At 45.3% G+C, this 13,724-nt stretch overlaps 1 protein-coding gene across 1 annotated transcript in view; it reads left to right on the top strand.

Annotated features, from left to right (window-relative positions):
* LOC135535146 (PHD finger protein 21B-like) overlaps positions 1–13,724 on the top strand; it is a 44,620-nt gene extending 30,896 nt beyond the window's left edge. The window contains exons 6-7 of the mRNA XM_064961862.1: positions 1,890–1,993; positions 11,188–13,724. Coding sequence (XP_064817934.1) covers positions 1,890–1,993; positions 11,188–11,469 — 386 coding nt within the window. The 3' untranslated portion in view covers positions 11,470–13,724. The remainder of the gene's footprint in view (positions 1–1,889; positions 1,994–11,187) is intronic.

The raw sequence follows: 13,724 nt of genomic DNA, 5'->3' as shown, positions 1-13,724 counted from the left end.
AAGCTAGGTGTGTGTGTTATGCTGTGTTAATGCTAGGTGTATTGTGTGTTATGCTGTGTTAATGCTAGGTGTATTGTGTGTGTTATGCTGTGTTAAAGCTAGGTGTGTGTGTTATGCTGTGTTAATGCTAGGTGTGTGTGTTATGCTGTGTTAATGCTAGGTGTGTGTGTTATGCTGTGTTAATACTAGGTGTGTGTGTTATGCTGTGTTAATGCTAGGTGTATTGTGTGTTATGCTGTGCTAATGCTAGGTGTATTGTGTGTGTTATGCTGTGTTAATGCTAGGTGTGTGTGTTATGCTGTGTTAATGCTAGGTGTGTGTGTTATGCTGTGTTAATGCTAGGTGTGTGTGTTATGCTGTGTTAATGCTAGGTGTGTGTGTTATGCTGTGTTAATGCTAGGTGTGTGTGTTATGCTGTGTTAATGCTAGGTGTGTGTGTTATGCTGTGTTAATACTAGGTGTGTGTGTTATGCTGTGTTAATACTAAGTGTGTGTGTTATGCTGTGTTAATGCTATGTGTGTGTGTTATGCTGTGTTAATGCTATGTGTGTGTGTGTTATGCTGTGTTAATGCTAGGTGTATTGTGTGTGTTATGCTGTGTTAATGCTAGGTGTGTGTGTTATGCTGTGTTAATGCTAGGTGTGTGTGTTATGCTGTGTTAATGCTAGGTGTGTGTGTTATGCTGTGTTAATGCTAGGTTTGTGTGTTATGCTGTGTTAATGCTAGGTGTGTGTGTTATGCTGTGTTAATACTAGGTGTGTGTGTTATGCTGTGTTAATGCTAGGTGTGTGTGTTATGCTGTGTTAATGCTAGGTGTGTGTGTTATGCTGTGTTAATGCTAGGTGTGTGTGTTGTGCTGTGTTAATGCTAGGTGTGTGTGTTATGCTGTGTTAATGCTAGGTGTGTGTGTTATGCTGTGTTAATGCTAGGTGTGTGTGTGTGTTATGCTGTGCTAATGCTATGTGTGTGTGTTATGCTGTGTTAATGCTAGGTGTGTGTGTTATGCTGTGTTAATGCTAGGGTGTGTGTGTTATGCTGTGTTAATGCTAGGTGTGTGTGTTATGCTGTGTTAATGCTAGGTGTGTGTGTTATGCTGTGTTAATGCTAGGTGTATTGTGTGTTATGCTGTGTTAATGCTAGGTGTGTGTGTTATGCTGTGTTAATACTAGGTGTGTGTGTTATGCTGTGTTAATGCTAGGTGTGTGTGTTATGCTGTGTTAATGCTAGGTGTGTGTGTTATGCTGTGTTAATACTAGGTGTGTGTGTTATGCTGTGTTAATACTAGGTGTGTGTGTTATGCTGTGTTAATACTAGGTGTGTGTGTTATGCTGTGTTAATGCTAGGTGTGTGTGTTATGCTGTGTTAATGCTAGGTGTGTGTGTTATGCTGTGTTAATGCTAGGTGTGTGTGTTATGCTGTGTTAATGCTAGGTGTGTGTGTTATGCTGTGTTAATGCTAGGTGTGTGTGTTATGCTGTGTTAATGCTAGGTGTGTGTGTTATGCTGTGTTAATGCTAGGTGTGTGTGTTATGCTGTGTTAATGCTAGGTGTGTGTGTTATGCTGTGTTAATGCTAGGTGTGTGTGTTATGCTGTGTTAATGCTAGGTGTGTGTGTTATGCTGTGTTAATGCTAGGTGTGTGTGTTATGCTGTGTTAATGCTAGGTGTGTGTGTGTGTTATGCTGTGTTAATGCTAGGTGTGTGTGTTATGCTGTGTTAATGCTAGGTGTGTGTGTTATGCTGTGTTAATGCTAGGTGTGTTTGTTATGCTGTGTTAATGCTAGGTGTGTGTGTTATGCTGTGTTAATGCTAGGTGTGTGTGTTATGCTGTGTTAATGCTAGGTGTATTGTGTGTTATGCTGTGTTAATACTAGGTGTATTGTGTGTTTAGTGAGAGAGGGGGAGAAGAGGAGTCTGCTCAGGAGGAATGTAGAGCTGAAGAAGGAGTGTGCTCACCTGGAGGAACAGGATCAGCAACTCAGCAAGTCCCTCACGGTATGACCTCTGACCCCTGACACACTCACAACACAGTACAGCAGGACCAACAAGTCCCTCACAGTATGACTACTGACCCCTGACACACTCACAACACAGTACAGCAGGACCAGAAGCTCAGCAAGTCCCTCACGGTATGACCTCTGACCCCTGACAACACAGTACAGCAGGATCAGCATCACAGCACGCCTCTCACGGTATGACCTCTGACCCCTGACACACTAACAACACAGTACAGCAGGACCAACAAGTCCCTCACAGTATGACTACTGACCCCTGACACACTCACATCACAGTACAGCAGGACCAGAAGCTCAGCAAGTCCCTCACGGTATGACCTCTGACACCTGACAACACAGTACAGCAGGATCAGCAACTCAGCACGTCCCTCACGGTATGACCTCTGACACCTGACACACTCACAACACAGTACAGCAGGACCAACAAGTCCCTCACAGTATGACTTCTGACCCCTGACACACTCACAACACAGTACAGCAGGACCAGAAGCTCAGCAAGTCCCTCACGGTATGACCTCTGACCCCTGATACACTCACAACACAGTACAGCAGGACCAGAAGCTCAGCACGTCTCTCACGGTATGACCTCTGACCCCTGATACACTCACAACACAGTACAGCAGGACCAGAAGCTCAGCAAGCCCCTCATCGTCCCTCATGACCTTGACCCAACACCAACAAACACGCAATATGTACACTAGACTAGATTAATCCCTCACTCATACCTAGAATATGGTTTTACCACACTGCAAGTTTGATTGAATTACAGCAGAGATCCTGCATATAATGTTGAGATGGTCTCCACCCTAACAATGAGAGGCGTTGACCCGAAGGTGGGAAGGCAGGTGGTCTGCTTATCGGTCTGCTCACTGTATTCCCACATGGACAGATTTTGACGGGAGTGGATCCTCTCGCTTCGCCTCGTTCCTCTCTGATTATTGTGTTGGGACGGGAACGTAGTGATTTCCATTGAGACCAGGAGCTCAACAGTGAAGCAGACTGCTAACTAACTAGTCAGATGGAGCTCAACAGTGAAGCAGACTGCTAACTAACTAGTCAGATGGAGCTCAACAGTGAAGCAGACTGCTAACTAACTAGTCAGATGGAGCTCAACAGTGAAGCAGACTGCTAACTAACTAGCCAGAAGGAGCTCAACAGTGAAGCAGACTGCTAACTAACTAGTCAGATGGAGCTCAACAGTGAAGCAGACTGCTAACTAACTAGCCAGAAGGAGCTCAACAGTGAAGCAGACTGCTAACTAACTAGTCAGATGGAGCTCAACAGTGAAGCAGACTGCTAACTAACTAGTCAGATGGAGCTCAACAGTGAAGCAGACTGCTAACTAACTAGCCAGAAGGAGCTCAACAGTGAAGCAGACTGCAAACTAGCTAGTCAGATGGAGCTCAACAGTGAAGCAGACTGCTACTAACTAGCCAGAAGGAGCTCAACAGTGAAGCAGACTGCTACTAACTAGCCAGATGGAGCTAAACAGTGAAGCAGACTGCTACTAACTAGCCAGATGGAGCTAAACAGTGAAGCAGACTGCTACTAACTAGCCAGATGGAGCTAAACAGTGAAGCAGACTGCTAACTAACTAGTCAGATGGAGATCAACAGTGAAGCAGACTGCTAACTAACTAGTCAGATGGAGCTCAACAGTGAAGCAGACTGCTAACTAACTAGCCAGATGGAGCTCAACAGTGAAGCAGACTGCTAATTAACTAGCCAGATGGAGCTCAACAGTGAAGCAGACTGCTACTAACTAGCCAGATGGAGCTCAACAGTGAAGCAGACTGCTAACTAACTAGCCAGATGGAGATCAACAGTGATGCAGACTGCTAACTAACTAGCCAGAAGGAGCTCAACAGTGAAGCAGACTGCTACTAACTAGCCAGATGGAGCTAAACAGTGAAGAAGACTGCTACTAACTAGCCAGATGGAGCTCAACAGTGAAGCAGACTGCTACTAACTAGCCAGATGGAGCTCAACAGTGAAGCAGACTGCTACTAACTAGTCAGAAGGAGCTCAACAGTGAAGCAGACTGCTACTAACTAGTCAGATCAACAGTGAAGCAGACTGCTACTAACTAGCCAGATCAACAGTGAAGCAGACTGCTAACTAACTAGTCAGATGGAGCTCAACAGTGAAGCAGACTGCTACTAACTAGCCAGATGGAGCTCAACAGTGAAGCAGACTGCTAACTAACTAGCCAGAAGGAGCTCAACAGTGAAGCAGACTGCTAACTAACTAGCCAGAAGGAGCTCAACAGTGAAGCAGACTGCTACTAACTAGCCAGATGGAGCTCAACAGTGAAGCAGACTGCTACTAACTAGTCAGAAGGAGCTCAACAGTGAAGCAGACTGCTACTAACTAGTCAGATCAACAGTGAAGCAGACTGCTACTAACTAGCCAGATCAACAGTGAGGCAGACTGCTAACTAACTAGTCAGATCAACAGTGAAGCAGACTGCTACCTAACTAGTCAGATCAACAGTGAAGCAGACTGCTACTAACTAGTCAGATCAACAGTGAAGCAGACTGCTACTAACTAGTCAGATGGAGCTCAACAGTGAAGCAGACTGCTACTAACTAGCCAGATGTAGCTCAACAGTGAAGCAGACTGCTACTAACTAGTCAGATGGAGCTCAACAGTGAAGCAGACTGCTAACTAACTAGCCAGAAGGAGCTCAACAGTGAAGCAGACTGCTAACTAACTAGCCAGAAGGAACTCAACAGTGAAGCAGACTGCTACTAACTAGCCAGATGGAGCTAAACAGTGAAGCAGACTGCTACTAACTAGCCAGAAGGAGCTCAACAGTGAAGCAGACTGCTAACTAACTAGTCAGATGGAGATCAACAGTGAAGCAGACTGCTAACTAACTAGTCAGATGGAGCTCAACAGTGAAGCAGACTGCTAACTAACTAGCCAGATGGAGTTCAACAGTGAAGCAGACTGCTAACTAACTAGCCAGATGGAGCTCAACAGTGAAGCAGACTGCTACTAACTAGCCAGATGGAGCTCAACAGTGAAGCAGACTGCTAACTAACTAGCCAGATGGAGCTCAACAGTGAAGCAGACTGCTACTAACTAGCCAGATGGAGCTCAACAGTGAAGCAGACTGCTAACTAACTAGCCAGAAGGAGCGCAACAGTGAAGCAGACTGCTAACTAACTAGCCAGAAGGAGCTCAACAGTGAAGCAGACTGCTACTAACTAGCCAGATGGAGCTCAACAGTGAAGCAGACTGCTAACTAACTAGCCAGATGGAGCTCAACAGTGAAGCAGACTGCTACTAACTAGCCAGATGGAGCTCAACAGTGAAGCAGACTGCTAACTAACTAGCCAGAAGGAGCGCAACAGTGAAGCAGACTGCTAACTAACTAGCCAGAAGGAGCTCAACAGTGAAGCAGACTGCTACTAACTAGCCAGATGGAGCTCAACAGTGAAGCAGACTGCTACTAACTAGTCAGAAGGAGCTCAACAGTGAAGCAGACTGCAAACTAGCTAGTCAGATGGAGCTCAACAGTGAAGCAGACTGCTACTAACTAGCCAGAAGGAGCTCAACAGTGAAGCAGACTGCTACTAACTAGCCAGATGGAGCTAAACAGTGAAGCAGACTGCTACTAACTAGCCAGATGGAGCTAAACAGTGAAGCAGACTGCTACTAACTAGCCAGATGGAGCTAAACAGTGAAGCAGACTGCTAACTAACTAGTCAGATGGAGATCAACAGTGAAGCAGACTGCTAACTAACTAGTCAGATGGAGCTCAACAGTGAAGCAGACTGCTAACTAACTAGCCAGATGGAGCTCAACAGTGAAGCAGACTGCTAATTAACTAGCCAGATGGAGCTCAACAGTGAAGCAGACTGCTACTAACTAGCCAGATGGAGCTCAACAGTGAAGCAGACTGCTAACTAACTAGCCAGATGGAGATCAACAGTGATGCAGACTGCTAACTAACTAGCCAGAAGGAGCTCAACAGTGAAGCAGACTGCTACTAACTAGCCAGATGGAGCTAAACAGTGAAGAAGACTGCTACTAACTAGCCAGATGGAGCTCAACAGTGAAGCAGACTGCTACTAACTAGCCAGATGGAGCTCAACAGTGAAGCAGACTGCTACTAACTAGTCAGAAGGAGCTCAACAGTGAAGCAGACTGCTACTAACTAGTCAGATCAACAGTGAAGCAGACTGCTACTAACTAGCCAGATCAACAGTGAAGCAGACTGCTAACTAACTAGTCAGATGGAGCTCAACAGTGAAGCAGACTGCTACTAACTAGCCAGATGGAGCTCAACAGTGAAGCAGACTGCTAACTAACTAGCCAGAAGGAGCTCAACAGTGAAGCAGACTGCTAACTAACTAGCCAGAAGGAGCTCAACAGTGAAGCAGACTGCTACTAACTAGCCAGATGGAGCTCAACAGTGAAGCAGACTGCTACTAACTAGTCAGAAGGAGCTCAACAGTGAAGCAGACTGCTACTAACTAGTCAGATCAACAGTGAAGCAGACTGCTACTAACTAGCCAGATCAACAGTGAGGCAGACTGCTAACTAACTAGTCAGATCAACAGTGAAGCAGACTGCTACCTAACTAGTCAGATCAACAGTGAAGCAGACTGCTACTAACTAGTCAGATCAACAGTGAAGCAGACTGCTACTAACTAGTCAGATGGAGCTCAACAGTGAAGCAGACTGCTACTAACTAGCCAGATGTAGCTCAACAGTGAAGCAGACTGCTACTAACTAGTCAGATGGAGCTCAACAGTGAAGCAGACTGCTAACTAACTAGCCAGAAGGAGCTCAACAGTGAAGCAGACTGCTAACTAACTAGCCAGAAGGAACTCAACAGTGAAGCAGACTGCTACTAACTAGCCAGATGGAGCTAAACAGTGAAGCAGACTGCTACTAACTAGCCAGAAGGAGCTCAACAGTGAAGCAGACTGCTAACTAACTAGTCAGATGGAGATCAACAGTGAAGCAGACTGCTAACTAACTAGTCAGATGGAGCTCAACAGTGAAGCAGACTGCTAACTAACTAGCCAGATGGAGTTCAACAGTGAAGCAGACTGCTAACTAACTAGCCAGATGGAGCTCAACAGTGAAGCAGACTGCTACTAACTAGCCAGATGGAGCTCAACAGTGAAGCAGACTGCTAACTAACTAGCCAGATGGAGCTCAACAGTGAAGCAGACTGCTACTAACTAGCCAGATGGAGCTCAACAGTGAAGCAGACTGCTAACTAACTAGCCAGAAGGAGCGCAACAGTGAAGCAGACTGCTAACTAACTAGCCAGAAGGAGCTCAACAGTGAAGCAGACTGCTACTAACTAGCCAGATGGAGCTCAACAGTGAAGCAGACTGCTAACTAACTAGCCAGATGGAGCTCAACAGTGAAGCAGACTGCTACTAACTAGCCAGATGGAGCTCAACAGTGAAGCAGACTGCTAACTAACTAGCCAGAAGGAGCGCAACAGTGAAGCAGACTGCTAACTAACTAGCCAGAAGGAGCTCAACAGTGAAGCAGACTGCTACTAACTAGCCAGATGGAGCTCAACAGTGAAGCAGACTGCTACTAACTAGTCAGAAGGAGCTCAACAGTGAAGCAGACTGCTACTAACTAGCCAGATGGAGCTCAACAGTGAAGCAGACTGCTACTAACTAGTCAGAAGGAGCTCAGCAGTGAAGCAGACTGCTACTAACTAGTCAGATCAACAGTGAAGCAGACTGCTACTAACTAGCCAGATCAACAGTGAAGCAGACTGCTAACTAACTAGTCAGATGGAGCTCAACAGTGAAGCAGACTGCTACTAACTAGCCAGATGGAGCTCAACAGTGAAGCAGACTGCTAACTAACTAGCCAGAAGGAGCGCAACAGTGAAGCAGACTGCTAACTAACTAGCCAGAAGGAGCTCAACAGTGAAGCAGACTGCTACTAACTAGCCAGATGGAGCTCAACAGTGAAGCAGACTGCTACTAACTAGTCAGAAGGAGCTCAACAGTGAAGCAGACTGCTACTAACTAGTCAGATCAACAGTGAAGCAGACTGCTACTAACTAGCCAGATCTACAGTGAAGCAGACTGCTAACTAACTAGTCAGATCAACAGTGAAGCAGACTGCTACCTAACTAGTCAGATCAACAGTGAAGCAGACTGCTACTAACTAGTCAGATCAACAGTGAAGCAGACTGCTACTAACTAGCCAGATGTAGCTCAACAGTGAAGCAGACTGCTACTAACTAGTCAGATGGAGCTCAACAGTGAAGCAGACTGCTAACTAACTAGCCAGATGGAGCTCAACAGTGAAGCAGACTGCTACTAACTAGCCAGATCAACAGTGAAGCAGACTGCTACTAACTAGTCAGATGGAGCTCAACAGTGAAGCAGACTGCTACTAACTAGCCAGATGGAGCTCAACAGTGAAGCAGACTGCTAACTAACTAGCCAGATGGAGATCAACAGTGATGCAGACTGCTAACTAACTAGCCAGAAGGAGCTCAACAGTGAAGCAGACTGCTACTAACTAGCCAGATGGAGCTAAACAGTGAAGAAGACTGCTACTAACTAGCCAGATGGAGCTCAACAGTGAAGCAGACTGCTACTAACTAGCCAGATGGAGCTCAACAGTGAAGCAGACTGCTACTAACTAGTCAGAAGGAGCTCAACAGTGAAGCAGACTGCTACTAACTAGTCAGATCAACAGTGAAGCAGACTGCTACTAACTAGCCAGATCAACAGTGAAGCAGACTGCTAACTAACTAGTCAGATGGAGCTCAACAGTGAAGCAGACTGCTACTAACTAGCCAGATGGAGCTCAACAGTGAAGCAGACTGCTAACTAACTAGCCAGAAGGAGCGCAACAGTGAAGCAGACTGCTAACTAACTAGCCAGAAGGAGCTCAACAGTGAAGCAGACTGCTACTAACTAGCCAGATGGAGCTCAACAGTGAAGCAGACTGCTACTAACTAGTCAGAAGGAGCTCAACAGTGAAGCAGACTGCTACTAACTAGTCAGATCAACAGTGAAGCAGACTGCTACTAACTAGCCAGATCAACAGTGAGGCAGACTGCTAACTAACTAGTCAGATCAACAGTGAAGCAGACTGCTACCTAACTAGTCAGATCAACAGTGAAGCAGACTGCTACTAACTAGTCAGATCAACAGTGAAGCAGACTGCTACTAACTAGTCAGATGGAGCTCAACAGTGAAGCAGACTGCTACTAACTAGCCAGATGTAGCTCAACAGTGAAGCAGACTGCTACTAACTAGTCAGATGGAGCTCAACAGTGAAGCAGACTGCTAACTAACTAGCCAGAAGGAGCTCAACAGTGAAGCAGACTGCTAACTAACTAGCCAGAAGGAACTCAACAGTGAAGCAGACTGCTACTAACTAGCCAGATGGAGCTAAACAGTGAAGCAGACTGCTACTAACTAGCCAGAAGGAGCTCAACAGTGAAGCAGACTGCTAACTAACTAGTCAGATGGAGATCAACAGTGAAGCAGACTGCTAACTAACTAGTCAGATGGAGCTCAACAGTGAAGCAGACTGCTAACTAACTAGCCAGATGGAGTTCAACAGTGAAGCAGACTGCTAACTAACTAGCCAGATGGAGCTCAACAGTGAAGCAGACTGCTACTAACTAGCCAGATGGAGCTCAACAGTGAAGCAGACTGCTAACTAACTAGCCAGATGGAGCTCAACAGTGAAGCAGACTGCTACTAACTAGCCAGATGGAGCTCAACAGTGAAGCAGACTGCTAACTAACTAGCCAGAAGGAGCGCAACAGTGAAGCAGACTGCTAACTAACTAGCCAGAAGGAGCTCAACAGTGAAGCAGACTGCTACTAACTAGCCAGATGGAGCTCAACAGTGAAGCAGACTGCTAACTAACTAGCCAGATGGAGCTCAACAGTGAAGCAGACTGCTACTAACTAGCCAGATGGAGCTCAACAGTGAAGCAGACTGCTAACTAACTAGCCAGAAGGAGCGCAACAGTGAAGCAGACTGCTAACTAACTAGCCAGAAGGAGCTCAACAGTGAAGCAGACTGCTACTAACTAGCCAGATGGAGCTCAACAGTGAAGCAGACTGCTACTAACTAGTCAGAAGGAGCTCAACAGTGAAGCAGACTGCTACTAACTAGCCAGATGGAGCTCAACAGTGAAGCAGACTGCTACTAACTAGTCAGAAGGAGCTCAGCAGTGAAGCAGACTGCTACTAACTAGTCAGATCAACAGTGAAGCAGACTGCTACTAACTAGCCAGATCAACAGTGAAGCAGACTGCTAACTAACTAGTCAGATGGAGCTCAACAGTGAAGCAGACTGCTACTAACTAGCCAGATGGAGCTCAACAGTGAAGCAGACTGCTAACTAACTAGCCAGAAGGAGCGCAACAGTGAAGCAGACTGCTAACTAACTAGCCAGAAGGAGCTCAACAGTGAAGCAGACTGCTACTAACTAGCCAGATGGAGCTCAACAGTGAAGCAGACTGCTACTAACTAGTCAGAAGGAGCTCAACAGTGAAGCAGACTGCTACTAACTAGTCAGATCAACAGTGAAGCAGACTGCTACTAACTAGCCAGATCTACAGTGAAGCAGACTGCTAACTAACTAGTCAGATCAACAGTGAAGCAGACTGCTACCTAACTAGTCAGATCAACAGTGAAGCAGACTGCTACTAACTAGTCAGATCAACAGTGAAGCAGACTGCTACTAACTAGCCAGATGTAGCTCAACAGTGAAGCAGACTGCTACTAACTAGTCAGATGGAGCTCAACAGTGAAGCAGACTGCTAACTAACTAGCCAGATGGAGCTCAACAGTGAAGCAGACTGCTACTAACTAGCCAGATCAACAGTGAAGCAGACTGCTACTAACTAGTCAGATGGAGCTCAACAGTGAAGCAGACTGCTACTAACTAGCCAGATGGAGCTCAACAGTGAGGCAGACTGCTACTAACTAGTCAGATGGAGCTCAACAGTGAAGCAGACTGCTAACTAACTAGCCAGAAGGAGCTCAACAGTGAAGCAGACTGCTACTAACTAGCCAGATGGAGCTCAACAGTGAAGCAGACTGCTACTAACTAGCCAGATGGAGCTCAACAGTGAAGCAGACTGCTACTAACTAGTCAGATGTCTTCGTCAGTACTCACATGTTTATGTTCCTGTGTCTCTGTCCCAGCAGAAGGTGATGGACGTGCGGGAGCGTCTGATTGGTCAACAGAGGGACACCCAGTCCTCCCTGGAGCGTCTCAAGGCTCTGATTCGTCTGATCCAAAGAGACCAGATGATCCAGGTTACCATGACAGCCACCGCCACCACCACCGGAGTGTCCCTGCTCTCCCTGCCCTGGATCAAACCCGCCGCCACACACACAGTGCCCCCTGCTGGACCGTCTATGCTACTGCAGCAGAAGGCTCTGGTCATGCCACAGTCTCAGACACATGCTCAGGGCAATGTCTGAGCTCTAGTAGTACCACCCTGGCCCACCAGGGGGCCACAGTTCACAGTCCAAGGCTGTGCCACAAATGGCACTCTATTCCCTATATAGTGTAGAACTTTTAATAAACGGACCCATAGGGGAAGTTTCAAAGACATGTCCATTTGACATCAGAGCCCTGGTCTATAGTAGTGTATTATATAGGGAATAGGGCTCTGGTCTATAGTAGTGTATTATATAGGGAATAGGGCTCTGGTCTATAGTAGTGTACTATATAGGGAATAGGGCTCTGGTCTATAGTAGTGTACTATATAGGGAATAGGGCTCTGGTCTAAAGTAGTGTACTATATAGGGAATAGGGCTCTGGTCTAAAGTAGTGTACTATATAGGGAATGGGGCTCTGGTCTAAAGTAGTGCACTATATAGGGTATAGGGCTCTGGTCTAAAGTAGTGTACTATATAGGGAATAGGGCTCTGGTCTAAAGTAGTGCACTATATAGGGAATAGGGGTCTGGTCTAACGTAGTGCACTATATAGGGAATAGGGCTCTGGTCTAAAGTAGTGCACTATATAGGGAATAGGGGTCTGGTCTAAAGTAGTGCACTCTATAGGCAATGGGGCTCTGGTCTAAAGTAGTGCACTATATAGGGAATAGGGCTGTTGTCTAAAGTAGTGCACTATATAGGGAATGGGGCTCTGGTCTAAAGTAGTACACTCTATAGGGAATGGGGCTCTGGTCTAAAGTAGTACACTCTATAGGGAATGGGGCTCTGGTCTAACGTAGTGCACTATATAGGGAATAGGGCTCTGGTCTACAGTAGTGCACTATATAGAGGGGAATAGGGCTCTGGTCTAACGTAGTGCACTATATAGGGAATAGGGCTCTGGTCTAAAGTAGTGCACTATTTAGGGGGGAATAGGGCTCTGGTCTAAAGTAGTGCACTATATAGAGGGGAATAGGGCTTTGGTCTAAAGTAGTGTACTATATAGGGAAAGGGGCTCTGGTCTAAAGTAGTGCACTATATAGGGAATAGGGGTCTGGTCTAAAGTAGTGCACTCTATAGGGAATGGGGCTCTGGTCTAAAGTAGTGCACTATATAGGGAATAGGGCTCTGGTCTACAGTAGTGCACTATATAGGGGGGAATTAGGGCTTTGGTCTAAAGTAGTGCACTCTATAGGGAATAGGGTGCCATTTGGGACTCATCGAAGTATCCATGCCACGTGGCCACCTGTCACAGAGACATTGAAGACAGCGGAGGGTTTTTTAGAAGAAGAAGAGGTCAGAGACTCCATTGAAACCATTGAATATCAGTGAACGGTTGAAGAGCTGGAGGGGGACGAACGAGAAACACACAAGAAAACACATCTTCCTTTTCACTACATTTCATGATAAGTATTTTTTAAACCCAACACCTACAGTGCTTACGAGATTTATTTTATTTATAGTTTTTTTTTTTTTTTGTATTTATTATTGTAATTATTAATGTTTCTTGGCCTTAATGTATTTACTCTGACTGTAAAGAAGCTAGATCACAGTGCTGCAAATTAAATAGGTATTTTCTGTGTGGCCGAAAAATATTTTAGATTTTTTTTATTTTATAAACTGGTATAATATTTGTTCTGCATATAGAGAGAGAGACAACGCTAGCATAGTTACAAATGAACAATGGAAGGATATGAAGAAGTGGGAACAAAGGACTGTACTGCTATAAATCAGAGTAGGTCTCTGTGAACAACATTTGCCATAATTATCAGGTGATTAAGGGGGAAAAGGGAGAGAAGTTTTCATTGTGTATGTACGGGGAAAAAACATACAAGCCTTCAAAAACAAAAAACAAGAGAATCACTTTTTTCTCTCTCAGTATTAGTATAGTTTAAAGAGAGAAAAAAGGTATTTATAGACAACTACAGAATTTAGTCTTTCTAGAGGAGAGTTGAGTATTTTCATGCTGTTGATGACTTAGTTTGAGTATTGAGGAGTATTGATGGAAGGGATGTTCTCGTTGTATATAGGTTGTATAATTATCCCAGGTCCTTCTCCATGTTACTGTTACGGGATTCACACCAACAACAAGTCAGAAGCGGCCATTTTGAACCATCCTGTCGTTGTGTGATCCAAACCATTTTAATCCTTTTCTTTTCACCACTATAGAAAATATGCCAAAAAAACATTACATTTAGTACTGGGAAATCCTGTGTACGTATCAAATATGTCTGGCATGCTTTTGTATCCCTGCCTGGTTTTGTATATTTAAAAATATATATTTTGTCGTTTTCA

This window comes from Oncorhynchus masou, unplaced genomic scaffold, assembly GCF_036934945.1.
Source record: "Oncorhynchus masou masou isolate Uvic2021 unplaced genomic scaffold, UVic_Omas_1.1 unplaced_scaffold_452, whole genome shotgun sequence".
NCBI lineage: Eukaryota > Metazoa > Chordata > Actinopteri > Salmoniformes > Salmonidae > Oncorhynchus > Oncorhynchus masou.
Note: the sequence above shows the minus strand (reverse complement) of the source record. Positions and strands in the feature narration are given on the sequence as shown.